Source organism: Strigops habroptila, chromosome 1 (genome assembly GCF_004027225.2).
Source record: "Strigops habroptila isolate Jane chromosome 1, bStrHab1.2.pri, whole genome shotgun sequence".
NCBI lineage: Eukaryota > Metazoa > Chordata > Aves > Psittaciformes > Psittacidae > Strigops > Strigops habroptila.
Window position 1 is genome coordinate 122,007,277 of NC_044277.2, and position 15,467 is coordinate 122,022,743.

The following is a 15,467-nucleotide window of genomic DNA, read 5'->3' on the forward strand; positions in this document are numbered from 1 at the left end:
GCAGTATTGAGTGCTGTGACTTCTGTTGATTTTCTTTTCATTTTGTATGGTTGTGATTATGTTCTAAAACTTTAATGTAAGTAAATTGTAGCCAGTCTTTACAAACCAAAGATCTGCTGTATCACTGCTGGATGCAGCAATTTAAACTGTAAGATTTAAACCAATGAGTTTTCACAACTAAAGTAGTATTTGTTTCTTCTAGTTTGAATCAACAGGACTGGGTCTCAGTAGTAGCAGATTACGCACCACACTGAACAGGATCCAGGAGAGTCTGATTGATCTGGTAAGTACCTGGATTTTGCTGATGGTCAGTGGAATAGACATCTGTGTAGGAAACTAGGAGTTGTATTTCATCATGGTTTTCTGATTTTTAACTCTCTTCACATTCAGTGTCTGTAATGAATAAGGCTTAGTTTCATGGTGTATCGTGATATAGAAATCATTATTGTATGAAATCACTTGTTTCTAATGTACAACAAAATTAGTTTAATAGCTTTTGCTAGCTGTAACAACAAAAAATCTTATAATGTATTACAGTTCATGTAATAGAGACATTCCAGTATTATCCTTATTAAGTGAGATGTTTTATTAAAAAAAAACCCAAACCAACACACGCTGGCTCATTTTTCTTTGGTAAAAGAATAGCAAAACAGTAAGCCATCCTGAGTATCATTCACCTTACAAGATAATAGAAGTAGCATACTGAGCCTTTTGTTAAGTATTTCTGAACTATGGGGAACTTTCCCTGATGTATTTAGATTGTATCCCATTGGTCACTTCATGAGTTATTTTCAAATATGAAAAGGAAATATGGTGCTTATGTCACACTGGTAGTAGATTACTGTCCGTGTCACATTGCTACAAGAGACTTTAGGTAGATTTTGTGGTTTCAACTGAGCAGCAGAGTTTATAAAGAAACATTGCCAAGAACTACGGAAAAAATAGAAATTTGAAGTTCTTTTTTTTTCCACGTAAATATAAGCCTCTCGAAACATTATGAAGAAGTTTCCTAAGAGTATCATAAATGCTTGTATAGTAGTTAATACCACAGATACTGAAGGAAGAATTTATTTTCTAAGGCTTCTTTCTTGGAAAGAAGTAGAAGACACATGCTCCAGTCTGACTTTCACAAGGAATTGCACTTTTTGCCTTTTTAATTCCTTGCAGTATTATATCAAGTCCTAAATTGTTCTTTCAGAGAAGCATTTTACAGGATTTTCAGTCCATTTCTTATAGAGTCAGTAGAGGGAGCATAACATAACTAATAATGCAGGCCTCTGTAAAACAGAAGGCGGCTGGTCATACTGATATTCATCTCAAAGGCAGTGTATTGAGAAAGAAAAATTACTTCTGGGAAGATCTTGCAAACAAATCAGTTAAAGATTATGAAAAACCGGCAAGTTATGGAATTAATTTTTTCAACTTACTCGGTAGTCACAGTTCCAGACAGTGCTTTACAGCCTTGATTTTTTTTTTTTTTTTATCAGTCAAAATAATTTTTAACAAATCTTTACTAGAAGTAAATTGGAAAAATAACTGCATTTTTTTCTTCCTTAGTCACTTAACGGTGCTGTTACAGATAATGTTAGTGTCAATTGAAATTAATAGCTATGTTCCAGGTATTCTTTGAATGGAGGAAGAAATCTTAGCTAACTGCTGTTAACTGAAATGAATTCCATGAGATTTATTAATATCTTATGAACTTATGCTGGTCTTATACTATAAATGGTAATTATTCAGGTTTTGATTCATGAGGAAGAAGAAGTCTTCTGGATATTTTTATTGTTTGCTTATTTTTAAGAGTTTGTGAAAGTCAAGATTAATCTTTACTGTGTCATAAAATGGGTATTTCTCATGATTGCATGGACTGTTCTGGTCTGCTCTCAAAATTTTTCACTCTTATCTTAGATTATTGTAAATTGCTTTCTGAAAATATCCACATCTCTGTTGTGGGGTTCAGTCTTGTTGGGAATTTGGGGTTTTTTGCATTGTCTTCTATTCATGGTAACTTTATTAAGGGCTATCATTTCTGCTGCATTTCAGTTCCTAATGGCAGTATCTTTCAATATTTTATTTTCATAGAGATAGTCTGAATCTGCTAGTTCTGAATCTGTAATTAAGACTCTGCCAGAATTGCATGTAGATCATGCAATGTTCCCCTAATATGTCAGTGCCTGTGAAGGTTGAGTTCTATCATCTATGGCAAGACTCTTTGGTAATTTAGACTGAATGATTCCTACCTTTCTTTTTGGACTTAGTCTATTCCTTTTTTGAGATACCAAGTGGATGAAGGCCTTTTTGCTCTATATTTATTGTCAGGAGGTAGAGTAATAAATGGAGGGTTTAGAGGCCATCTCCTCGTTTTTGTAGACGTTCTGTAGTTTCTGTTTGGGATTGAATTAATGCTCACTAGTTTATATCAGATACCTTTTTAGGATACTACTTTTATTCAGCTGAATTTTAAGCTTCCTTTGTGAAGGAGAAAGCAAAGTGGAAGGGGCCTTCCAGTTCTGGAAGGATAGGTAAAGTTGACATTCTTTCTTGCATTTTTGTAGCGTCTTCAGCATGAAGAATATGGAGGTCAATTGAAGGCATTCCGCGTAGCTCCTCATGGAGGTCACTAGTCTAAGTTTATACTTTCTTATTAGTACAGCGCAAGAATCATAGAATGGTTAGGGTTGGAAAGGACCTTAAGATCATCCAGTTCCAATCCCCCTGCCATGGTCAGGGACGCCTCATTCTAGACCACGTTGTCCAAGACTGTCCAATCTGGCCTTGAACACTGCCAGGGATGGAGCATTTGCCACTTCTTTGAGCAGCCGGTGCCAGTGCCTCACCACCCTCATAGTAAAGAACTTCTTCCTTATATCTAACCTGAAATCATCTGCTCCAAGTTAAAGAACAGCATTAAAGCCTCTCTGCCAGGGCTGTTGTAGCAGCCTCACGAGTTGCTTGGTCTGGTCCTGGCTGGTGGAATCATCTCTTCCCCAGGAGGACTGGTTCCTCAGGTTCCCTCTTCACAACCTTCTCTGAAGCCCCTCTCCACATCTGCTCCTTTCACACACAGATTCACATGCCTTAAATAAAAGAGCATACATGTATTCTGCACAATTCCTTTCTTTGACCATTATACAGGCAATTAGATCACTGCCTGCAGGGTGTTCTCTAATGCAGAGCTTCTTCAGTGTAGCTTTCTTGCTGATCCATCTAGGGTAGAAGTGTCTGCCTTTTAATATATACTGTACTTACAGTATACTAACTATACTTGAGAAAGAAGTGCTATCCTGGTTTTCATTTGGACCACTGTGAGATAGAGTCAGGTTTCTGACTCACAGTGTCTGAGCAAAAAGGATTCAGCAATTTAAAGCGCTTTCTCTCCTCTTCCCTGCATCCATCCTCATGCATCACATACTCCCTGCTTCTGCTGGAGGGTCCTTGTCCCCGTAAGTAGTACTCAGCTGTAGCTGAATCCTTTCTCTGCTCTTTCGCAATCTAATATTTCATAGCAAAGCCAACTGTACTTCATAAACTGCAGCAAGTCCACCTGCAGTTTAGATTAATGTTTTAGACTGTGAACAGGAAATAGCTGAGGTATGAACATGTGTTCAGTTGTGTTAACTTCACCACGGGGCAGTTGTGTGACGCCTCAGCTGTGATACATATTATTCACGTCCGTATGCTGCTCCTGCACTGATATAATAGAAAACATTATAGTAAGCAAAAAAGCCAAAACAATGAACAACCACCAAACCTCACTACTTCACTTGGAAGTAAATGTGCCACTGCTCCTTGTATTTCTGATACAAAGCCATGCTTGTAATTTGGATTTTTTTTTTTTAATGAATGTTTTGTATGATGTAATCAAAATCACAATGATGAAGAGACTTTATGATGACAATGATGAAAGAGCTTAACCCTTTACAAGATTGAGCAAGCATGTTCTTTAGGCACTACTGCTTTAAATTTGCTTCCTATTTCAAACTGTTGTAAATATTCCAGTAACGAGGTTTTTTCCAGCGATGGCTTTTGTTAATCTTTGCACTGCTAATATATATATATAAATGAAATAGATTTAGTTAAATAAAAAGGGAGTACCAATTAGCTAAACTGTCCTTATTTGCTTTCTTATAGTAATTTATACTTACGTAAACTGCAAGTCTGCTAGGACCTTTCAGTGATTAACCAGTTTTCTGTGTCTAAACTACTTGTTTTTGCCTTAACAAAATACTTGTAGGCTAACTCAGAAGGATAAAAAATACAAGCACTTTGAGTATTTGTATTGAAGGGTTTCATTTCTGAGAGGTGAAAGAACCATATGACTTTTAAAGATTCGTTTGCCTACGTTGTACTGAATTTCATATGTGTATCTGAACTTCATATTCAGGCCTTTCCACAGCTAGTACAAAATAGCTTCAACACAGATTTCTCCTATGCAGCAGCTTCAGACCTAATAACTTGGATCCAGAAATAGCACTCTACAAGGTGTGTTTCATTCATACCAGTAGGATGTATGAAAAGGAAAACAGAGAAAAGTGAAAAGGGGAGGAAGTGCTGTTTTTTCAGCCTCACTATAATGCTAAGGTGGGGTTTTGGTTAGGCAAAATACATCAAAACAAGTGCCTTTTTCTGAGCTGCCTACATCTCCTCACTGACAGTTCCTCTGGCCTGTGTATGTAGAGATACCTACACACATTTGGTCTTTGTGTTTGTAATTTCTAACAGGAATGTGTTTTTGCAACAGTAATGTTTGTATTAGTCTATTGAGACCAGTAAGCCCCAGGTAGGTACAAGACATCAATCAAATTTATGTGATGTAAGATAACTGGTGATTTGGAAGGGAAATTTCTTCTTCTGATTCCTTGCTGTATCTGTCTCTAAGCAGCTTCCTTCTCTTCACAAAATGTAACGTAGTCATGGTACTGCCGTTACCTAGATGTTTGTGATGTCCTGTATATGCAAATAGCTGCCTTGAGTGATACTGCTGCTTCCAAAAGTGAGATTTTTTGGGGCAGATAATCATGGAATACTCATAAATATTTCATTGCAAACTGGATTGCTCAAGTAAAACTGAGATTTAGAATGAAGTTTGTCAGAGTTACTGTGCCTTACAGCAGTAGAAAATAAATCACTGCAGTAAACCAGTATAGAAGTGTTGCAATGCAATGTGTAGAAGAGTAGGGGGAAGGAATCACTGGTATGAAGAAGTATCGGTTAATGTATTTTAGGTTCTGTCTTTGCTTTAGCTTTTGGGCTCTTTCCCCATAAAGTATATATCTTTTGGCAGACAGTAGCTTAGAGATTGATGGTGCAGATATGGAAAATGTAGATTTTTCAGCTGTACAAATAAGATAAGGATTGGGAGGAAAAATTTTTTTCTTCATGCCTGACTTCCCAACCAGTTTTGGCTTTGACCTTTTGATGCTGTGGAACGGTACGGTTCAGTAACACTAATCCCAGTTCTGGAAACAAACAATTCAGTTTTACTTAAAATGTCACTGCACAGTCCTGCGAGGACATGAACCCTCTTATTTCCTGGTCTGGCATACCAATGGCAAGCTCTGGAGAGTCTAGGCTGTGGAATGTGTTATTCAACATGGCAGTGCCTAGCGCAGGATGCCGCTCCTATAGCTAAGCTCCTCACCGAAATGGTAGCTGTGGGCTGTGATTCTCGATGAAGTCTTGTTTAGCCAAAGGTAATTTCTCCAACTTTTACAGCCCTTGCTTGGTCTCCTGCTCCTTCAAAGGAAAAAAAAAAAAAGCCTGAAGAAAAGAAAAAAAGACAACTTGTGGGTTGTTTGTTTTTTTTTTCTTTTTTCCTGAAAAGATCTGTACAACATACATAAGGACGATATTGAAGGTGTTGCATGAATTGCTTGTCAAGGGAAGAGAACTCAGTGTATACAAAAGAAAGTTCTGCCATGACAAGCACTTTGAAAATATGCTAGGACTTCTGCAGCTGTTTTGCTTCCTCATGTTATTCATTTAGAACTCTTGATACAACTTCTTGTTTGTTTGTTTGACTGTATTACCCAAGTAGACTGGAATGATTTAGTGAAGTTTTCCAGCTTATTTCCTTGAATAAATTTTCTGGGCTTTGGCAATTGCTTTGTCTCTCCTTGAGCAATCATTGAGCCGTCTCATTTTAGTCACTTCAGGCTCTTCTTGTTGAGCACCCAAAACTTGGGCTGATTCCTAATCCCAGAGAAGTGCAAGTGTCCACAGAGTTACAGCTGAGCACGTGGGAATCATCATCAGCTCCTCATGAAAATCTTTCTTTGGATAAGAAAAATGCTGCAGTAAAAATGTGTGTGAGTAGAGCAGATTGGCTTACATGTGTTTGTAAGGTGGTGGTTCAGGTTCCCAAGGGTCTGTCAGAGGGCATGCTTTTGTGCAGAGGCTCATATTTTTTAAGGCATAGTTAATGACTTATTTCCCCAGTTGTTTATCAGCATGCAGTGATTCCTGATAGAGGCCTTAGGTTAGACAAGATAGTCAATAAACTTGCTAACTTTTGGTATTTTTTTTATGCAAAAAGTCTTCCATTTAATTTTGAATGATAAGAAATATACAAAATGCAAAGATCCCAGAAGTTTCTGCACAAATTTTATTGAATTCTGCTACTGAAGTCAGTGGGGCTGACCCAGCTGAGGTTTTGGACATGCTTGTTTTGTGGCAAAAAGGACATGGTTATTTGATCGTTTCTGTTAATGAAGGCTGGAGGAGAAAAACATATGCATCATTGAAGCCCTTTCAGAATGGTCTTGTGCTTTTCTTGGGGATTGGCACAGTGGCTATTTCCTTGGGCTTCCTTTTTGCTATCAACATGCTTCTGCAGCGCCTGCTTTTTAGAACAGATCAGGAGAATGAAATGCTCATACTGTGTTTGGCCAGTAGATTTGAACCAGTTTGACTCCCTGATTGAACCCTAGGATATCTTTGACTTAGCCAGTTGTCTCATGTACATTTTGTGTCTTCAGGTGCAACACGATTTCAGCATTTAAAAGGTTCACAAGATATTTACCTTCATGGGAAGCAGGCAGGTAGAAAAAAAAAAAGTTTAAAATGTATCTCAGTACTGAAGTGACAAGGAACTTTGGAGTACAATAAATACAAAATTAAGTCTTTGTAATATTTGGGTTTTACATAATTTGTAATTAGTCTTTGAAAGAAGCGAAGATGCTTAAACCTTTACCACTGATACTCTTCCCCCAGCTCTGTGGCTCACTGTGAGTTAGACAATGTGAGTTAGACAATGACTTAGTTCCTAAGACTAGAGAATTGGTTGATGGGCTGTAGGTTTGGTTTTTTTACCATGTGTAAACATTTCAAATCTTCTCTTTTTTGTTTGTTTGTTTAATTTTTGAGAATGACTTAGAAAAAGAGAAGGCAGACGAAGAGTGGGTTTTGATAGTTAACAGTATCTTTGATTCAGTTAATATTTTTAGAGAATTGACTGTTACGTGTGGATGATTAGACGTTACTGTCTGTGTGCAATGTACTTGTGGATGTACTAGGTAGGTATCTTCAGAGCTGACTAGAAGAGGTTACATGAGTTTTAGCACATACCCAGGCCTTTTGGCTTGCTAAACCATTCTGGTAGACTCAGCAGAATGCAAACTTCATGGTATTGTGAAATGTCAGGCCAATTTAATTGCAAATTTATCTGGCTGAACCTGAACACAGATCAGAGCAAAGAAAATTCATTTTTCAACTAACATAGTGATGTGGCTAGTCTTTGTAATCGTTCACATGCTCAGTGCAACTTATCTGATAGCATTTACTGTAAGCTTCTTTTAGAAGTTTTTTCTTCTGCTCATTGATCTCTTTCCGCGAGATCTTTTAGTGCTATAAATGATGTGTTGATGGTATTGCTGAGTCAGCAGTGTTTGGTTTTAATGTCAGAATTTCTGTGGAGATCCTTCAAGGCTCCCTGCTTTATCTGTTTTCTGCTTCTGTAACCTATTACAGGGGTGAGGTTTTTTTTTAGAAGTCTGAAGATAATTTCTTCACCCTTGATAGCGAGAACTCTGCTTTCCCAGTCTGTGCTTTGTTCCATCTGCTATATCCATTTTTACGTTTGTGTTTGACATCTTCGGCAGATGCAGAACTGAATGAGCCTTTCTGATTTAGGAAATCCACCTCTCTGTTGCCTTTGGCTGTTACATGATAGGAGGTAACTGTCAACTAAAATTCAAGATAGTTAAAGTGGAACTTGTGATTTTTTTGTTCCCCCACACTTCAAACCATTTTTAACAGCTTGGACACTGTTATCTTCCCCACTTGTCTTATATTCTTAATGTCACTTTTGGCTTGGTTTTCATCTAAGCAGTAAACACATTCTGTTGCTGCTTTGTCTGTAGTGTTGATCTTTCTGCTCATTCTGTATCACTTAAATTCTCACCAAGTCCGTACACATTTTGACATAATCAGTTTTCGCCTGCCCTGCCTTTAATTGCTGCAGCATAATCACAAGGGATCTGTCAGATATTTTGCTGCCAGAATAACCTCCCTACTGCTTTTCCCTTTTTCACCTGGTCACCTGTGCAGTACATTTTCTGTTGGCTTTTCAAGATCTGCAATGCATATTCTTCCTTGTCTGGTATTTAGAGTGAGTTAGACAATGACTTAGTTCCATCATTGTTTCTAGTGCTCACTGGTCTCCTTTTCTTCCTAGGCAAAACTGTCTGAAAAAAAAGTGAATAGAAATATTCTGTTTCATGTCACTCCTCATAGTTTTTCTCTGCTGTGAAGCCTAGAAGAAACTGCTGGTGACTGTTGTGGTCAGCTTGAGTCTATTTTTCTTCCTTCTTTTTTAATTACTTCACTGCAATTTATTTCTATCTCCAATCAGGGGGGAAAAAAAAAAAAAAAAAGAAAAGAAAAAGAAACACCCCCCCAAAAAACCCCCCACCATAAAAACCCAAACACAAACTGCAGAGCTGCTATATTTATTACCATGTTTTTTACTTCATCTTTGTCCAGTTTTACAGCAATCTGAGAATTATGCCAATTTGTTTTTTTAGTTGAACCATAAATGTCATGTTTAAGCATTTTTGTTGTCATATTGTTTGTGTGTTCATATGTTATTTTACAGCAGACATGTTGTGCAGCTGATCTTGCTTTTGAAGAAATTATTTTTAGCACTACTTTGTCACCATGTTATTGCCCAAATTTATTTTCGTTCCATACAGACAAGGCGATCTGTTGTAGCACCTTTCTGGCCACAGAGTTTCTATCTCCGGAGTCATGGAGGGCTCTTGCTTAAGAAATCACTGCCATGTCATGCCTACTTTTTTTATCTGTTCTGGGTTCTATGTCACCTTTGTTTTGTAGCATTTCTCGTATTTTTATAGCCTCTGTGTAAGCAGTAAGCATGGTATGAGTGATTAATCTAAAGCCAGAACTACGTTTACGTTTTCATGTCCTGATATGGTTTTGGCAAATAGCTAAGCTTCAGAGGGTCTCTATTTGTATGTCTACTTAGACCAATATGATAACTCTGGGAATTTCTTCCTTCTGTGATTCCCCTTCTAGCTGTAACGTACTTAATATTCCTCAAATGTAGACGTGAGGTTTTTTTTTTACTTCTTCACTCTCCTAAATTCCCCCCAATTTTTCCCCCTGGTTTTTGGTCTGGGTTTTGCTATTTGTTTTTTAGTTTCACAACAGCTGTAACCTGTTTCTTATTACAGATTCTTTTCCTCTGCTGTGAATATTTCCTTGCTTTCTACATTTGAGATGTCTGCAGAATAGAAGTTTTTATGGAATGATAACTTGTTTAGAAACATCATTTGTATTTTACTCAAGTTAGCTGCAGCTCACCTAAACAGTAAAGCTCATGTATAAGTAATACTCGTTTGATTTGTTGCCTTATTTGGTTGCTGTCAGATTGAAGATATGATCTCTGAGGATGAGAAGTTAGTCTCCCAGTAGGCAGTTGGGCTAAAGCCTATATGGGCAATAAGATGTAGTAAGAAGTTTGTTCTGTGCCTTTTTTTCCTTTCCCCTTAAATATTGATCTCATGGTACGATTTTTTTTTTTCCACCTGTTTGAACACCACACTGTTCAAATAGAAAACTCTTTTCATTCAGGCTTCATCCAAATTACAACTTAGAATAAGAAACATTCCTTCATCTTATCTGTCACCTGAAACTGCTCAGCTGGGGCCATTCTTGCCATCTTTGTGGTTTTTCATTTGTTTAATTCTTTGTTTTAGGAGGTCTCTGGTGATCCCACAGGAACTCTCACAGCTGCTGAAGAGAGAAAGGAGAAGGTGCCAAGCCCACATCTCAGTCATCTTGTAATTTTGACATCTGGCAATTCGCTGTATGGTTTGGCAGAGAGAGTGGTGGCCACGGAGTCTTTGTAGGTTATTTACTATACATTACATTTTGTGGTCACTGGAAGCTATGGATTGTTTAAGAGATTGTGATTACAAGCCAAAACATTCTGGAGAGATCAAAAATTCCTGCTTCTCTATGTGATTTTAAATATGAGTGATAGAGGTAATTTCTTAATTAAAGGTAGTGAGGCCTAACCATCTGGTCTAACCACCTGCAAGCATGAGCAATGGAATTTTACTGCAGCTGGTCCAGTAATTTGTGACAGTACAAGGCCAAATCTAACAAGAGAAAAGTTTAATTTTAAAGAGGCTGATGGGAGTATTTAATGTGTATAGTTCATTTAAACCTTATATTAAGTACTCAGATGGTGATGGCTGAGACTCAGAACTGCTTAGTTCATACTGGTTTGGCTTGGATTGAAATGTTCTTTGCAATGTGTGGAAATGTACCTATGAAGAGGAGATTATAATGAGCAAGTAAAACAAAACTTACAAAATGGGTTTTATTTGGTCAAAATAATAGTAAGAGTCAGATGGTATTATTCCCCCCGCCCTTCCCAAAATGACACATAAAGATTAGAAGTTAATTTTAAAAATGTATTCTCAAAGGAGCTTTTTATTTTTGCATTCATTTATGTTTAGTTAGAAATTTATTTGTTATGTTGTTATTAACAAATCCTACCCCCGAGAAAGAGTTTGATTTCATATTCTATCTTCTAGAGATTCCCTAGTATGTAAGTAATTAGGAGTGTTATTTTGAAATTCTGACATGGATTTGTTAATATTGATACTGTCTGCCCTACAGTATGGCAGTTACAGGACACTTTTCCCCTGACTTTACTAGACTTTGGATCAGACCTTTGCAGTGTATCCTGAATAAAACAGAAATATGAATTGTTGGTATTCAAGCATTAGTCTCTTTATTCATGCATTTTCTTGTTTGCAGTTATATTTTAAAATTGACAGAATTGAGAATACTTGCTGATATGTGGTTATGGTTCTTCTCAGGGCTAAATTTTCCAAGGTTACATGTCGTTATTAGCAAATATGTCAACTATAGAGTAAAAGTTGTACAGAGACATGGCAAATGTTGCATTTTCTTTGCTTTCAAAGGGTATTTCTGGCTGAGCAGTTTGAGTGTCTTCAGCCTCATCTTGATGCGGTGATGCCAGCTGCCAAGAAGCCTTTTCTTCAGCAGTTCTATTCTCAGGTCAGAATTGTGTAATTCTCAGCTGATTTTTAAACAGAAGGTTTGAAACTTTGTAGAAAAAGTTAGGAACTTGTACAATATGGTGCAAATACTTATGCATTTTAGTTATATCTTACTCTCTACTAGCCAGAAATTTACTGAATTGAATTTTATTTATATTCTGTTTCAGACAGTGTCAACTGCCAGTGAACTACGTAAACCAGTTTATTGGATTGTTGCTGCTAAAGCCATTGATTATGAACAAATGCTGCTTCTCATGGCTAATGTGAAATGGGATGTGAAGGAAATCATGTCACAACACAATATATATGTAGATGCTCTTTTAAAGGTGAATACTTTCTGGGAAATAGTGTGCAAGAGTTTATATAAACATTAAATTGCTGTAATACTTCACTAAAACTGTTAAAGTAGCATGGTTAAAGCAATACAGCGTCCTGACAAATGGGAATTTGTTGAAAGTAGGTCAGTCCAGAATTTTTATTGTTCTTGTTGCTAGCGGATTGTTTCAGTGATGATTTGTTGACTATGTGGTGGGTGAAAGTGACCTTAAAAGTTTAATGAGTTTCATATGTAAGTCTTGAATGGTAGGTATATGTGTCATAAACAGAGCAACAGGGAGGAAACTTCAGTGGCATGGGATAGTGTTTTTTGTTTGGGTTTTTTTGTTGGGTAGGGTTGTTTTGGGGATTTTTTGGAGGGGGTGGGGGGAGGGTGTTTTTTGGTTGGTTGGGTTTTTTTGTTATTTGTTCGGTTGTTTTTGTTTGCTTGGGTTAGCAATTGTCTTTGAGATGTATCATGGGCACCATAGGTCAGACCAGCACCGAGAATGGTTGTGCACTATCCAATTGAAGTTGCTATATTCAGAAGTTAGCATTTGAAAAGGAATGTAGAAGGGAAGTTATTCACCCAACTTCTCAATTGCATTCAGTGGCAGTGGTTATACAATTGCTGTGTCTTACACATACAGAACCTGTTCTTGGAAGAATCCCTCTCTCATCCTTTTCTATAGGCCTAAATGATGTTTCTAAAGGTCTTTAAAAGGAAGTTCTGACAGTGGTAGAGTTACACAAATTTTTATAGAGAAGCTGAAAAAATTATTTTAAAGTTATGTAAAGTATGTATCAGAGAAAAAGTTATGAATCTGTGTTGAATAGCAGGTTTGATTACACCTTCGTACTTTAGCTGTTCTCTGCTTAAAAAAAAATCAACGCAAAGAAGGGAAGAGTTGGTAGAGGATATATTATTGCACTGAATTTGACTGAATCTTTGTGATTACCATTCTTTATGCTGCCATGGCTTTTTGAAATCAGTTGTGCTTATAACATTTGGTCTCTGCAGTAGAACTTTTTCCTTCTGTGAATGTGGAACTGCTGAAGAATTTGCTTCAGGACAATCAGGGCTAGTACCATTTAAAACCATTTCTGGCTTCTACATTATATAGCTAATAATGGTTGCTACAGGAGCTTTGGGATTACTGCTAAGCAATAAGTCATTTGCTGTGTACCCTAGAACTCCAGGAGTATCAGATATAAGCACAATGTTTAATAACAAACTACTTCTAGTCGTGTGTACAGTTATGCAAAATTCTATATTGAGTCACAATATGTATGGAAGCAAATGAAGTGGGGAACGAGGATTGTTCAAGAAATTCATAATCATGGAGTGTTAGGCATCTTCAGAACTGAGTTGCATGCCTTTTAAAGCATGACATTGTGGTACTCTGCTTTCTCTTGCCAAAATCAACATAAAAAGGACATGGAGCTGTTGGAGCGAGTCCAGAGGAGGGCCACGAGGATAAGAGGGCTGGAGCACCTCCTGTATGAAGACAGGCTGAGAGAGTTGGGGCTGTTCAGCCTGGAGAAGAGAAGGCTGCGTGGTGACCTCATAGCAGCCTTCCAGTATCTGAAGGGGGTCTACAAGGATGCTGGGGAGGGACTCTTCCTTAGGGACTGTAGTGGTAGGACAAGGGGTAATGGGTTCAAACTTAAACAGGGGAAGTTTAGACTAGATATAAGGAAGAAGTTCTTTACAGTGAGGGTGGTGAAGCACTGGAATGGGTTGCCCAGGGAGGTTGTGGATGCTCCATCCCTGGTGGTGTTCAAGGCCAGGTTGGACAGAGCCTTGAGCCACGTGGTTTAGGGCAAGGTGTCCCTGCCCATGGCAGGGGGGTTGGAACTAGATGATCTTAAGGTCCTTTCCAACCCTTACGATTCTATGATTCTATGATTCTATGAAATTCCTCTTTCAGAAAATTTGTGTTAAACACCAATTATGTGGTCAGATACTAGGTTAAATTGATTGCTGAGATTCCTTCCTGATATTCTTTGAATACTGGATTTTTGAGGGGGAGGGTGAGAGTGAGGAAAAAAAAAAGAGTTAAAAACCACCTAGATTAACAGCCTTGGAATGAAAGCACCTTGTTGGACAAGAATGGTCTTAGAAGGCTGCAGTACAAACTGCTTTTGCTGGTTACACAGGGAAGTTCGCTATCAGTCTGCTTTATATTTAAGTTGTTTGATACTTTTTTAAAATGACACAGGCATTAGTCACTTGCAGCAGACATTTCACCTGATGTAAGTCACAAAATTATAGTAGCAGTAATTACTTTCAGTTATGACTAGTGTATCACTTATAGTAGCAGCTCAAATCCATCCAGGCTCTTGATGTTTCAGGTGGAAACAGGTGCCTTCCCTCAACCTGAATTGTTATCTCATGTTGCAGTATGCTCCTGAACAATTAAGATTTGGACTCTTCAGTGGGTGCTCTCAGCTCCTTTTAAAGCACCAGGGAACTTACCTAATGCGAAAGGTTGAAGAATGAAATGTTGGTTACAGTATTTCTGAGCTTCTGTTTGAAAGCTGATGGGGGTGGGTATTTAGAAGGATAAAGAAGGATTTTCTTTAGTGGCTGTATATTGACTTTAAAAAAGTTAAAGATGAGTTTAGGGAGTGAGGCAATGAAAATGGCATTTGAAGGATTAGCTACTGGGTTAATTTTCAGAGGTGTCAGTTTCCTGGCAAGCTACACCTCTGGGGAACAGAGCAGTATTACTGAGGTAATGTGAATGATATACTAGAAAGTGGTATGCTTTCTACTTTATACATTAAGCTTGTCTCTGCAGTCTGTGCCTGTTAAGCTTCTCTGCTTTGTTCTTATTTTTCAGTATGCTCTTTCATGTGCATTTCTAATTCTTTGTTGTGGTGTTGTGGTTGCTAGGGATGTATAGAGTATGACCCCTTTTATGCTAAAGGAATCTTCCATGTTTCATCAGGAGTTTGAAGAATTTAACAGAAGGTTGAACGAGGTGTCTAAGAGAGTCCGTATTCCCCTGCCAGTCTCCAACATCCTTTGGGAGCACTGCATACGCTTGGCCAATAGAACTCTTGTGGAAGGGTAAGCAGTTCATGAAACTCTTGCTTTTGGGTAAATGTGCCCATAATGATAATGTCTGTTTTATGCAATTAAAAGTTCTAATTTTGTAGTGCACTGGTAAGTTCTTGTGCTTTTGGAGGCCTAAAAATTATCAAGGCTTAACATAGTCCTTAGCAGTTGTTTCACAGAGTCTGTTACAGCCTTAAGTTTAAAGGGGATGGTCTTGTACCTACATACTGCTGAAGAATGACATGGAGTGTTTTATTGAAGCATTTCAAACAACATATTTTTCTTTCTATCTGAAAATTGTAATTTCCCAACAGAGCAAAGAAGAAAGTTGAAGTGTAATTGTCAGCATCTCTATGGTGATGCCATTTGTCTTTGCCAGGAAGAAGGATGGAGTTGTCAACCTGAACAGTTATCTTAGAATAGCCATGGAGCAGGATTTTTCCAAATTCATCAGGAATAGAGAGATGTCTTAGTTGGCTTGATCAATAGAGGCTCGAGAACTTTAGTCAGGAGCTGCTGCACCTTGCTCATCC

General features: G+C 37.8%; 1 protein-coding gene across 3 annotated transcripts in view; it reads left to right on the forward strand.

Annotated features, from left to right (window-relative positions):
* VPS50 (VPS50 subunit of EARP/GARPII complex) overlaps positions 1 to 15,467 on the forward strand; it is an 83,918-nt gene that overhangs the window by 63,450 nt on the left and 5,001 nt on the right. For all 3 annotated transcript variants that reach the window (XM_030482288.1, XM_030482299.1, XM_030482310.1), the window contains 5 exons: positions 203 to 283; positions 10,218 to 10,366; positions 11,457 to 11,553; positions 11,723 to 11,881; positions 14,825 to 14,946. In XM_030482288.1, the coding sequence (XP_030338148.1) occupies positions 203 to 283; positions 10,218 to 10,366; positions 11,457 to 11,553; positions 11,723 to 11,881; positions 14,825 to 14,946 (608 nt within the window). The remainder of the gene's footprint in view (positions 1 to 202; positions 284 to 10,217; positions 10,367 to 11,456; positions 11,554 to 11,722; positions 11,882 to 14,824; positions 14,947 to 15,467) is intronic.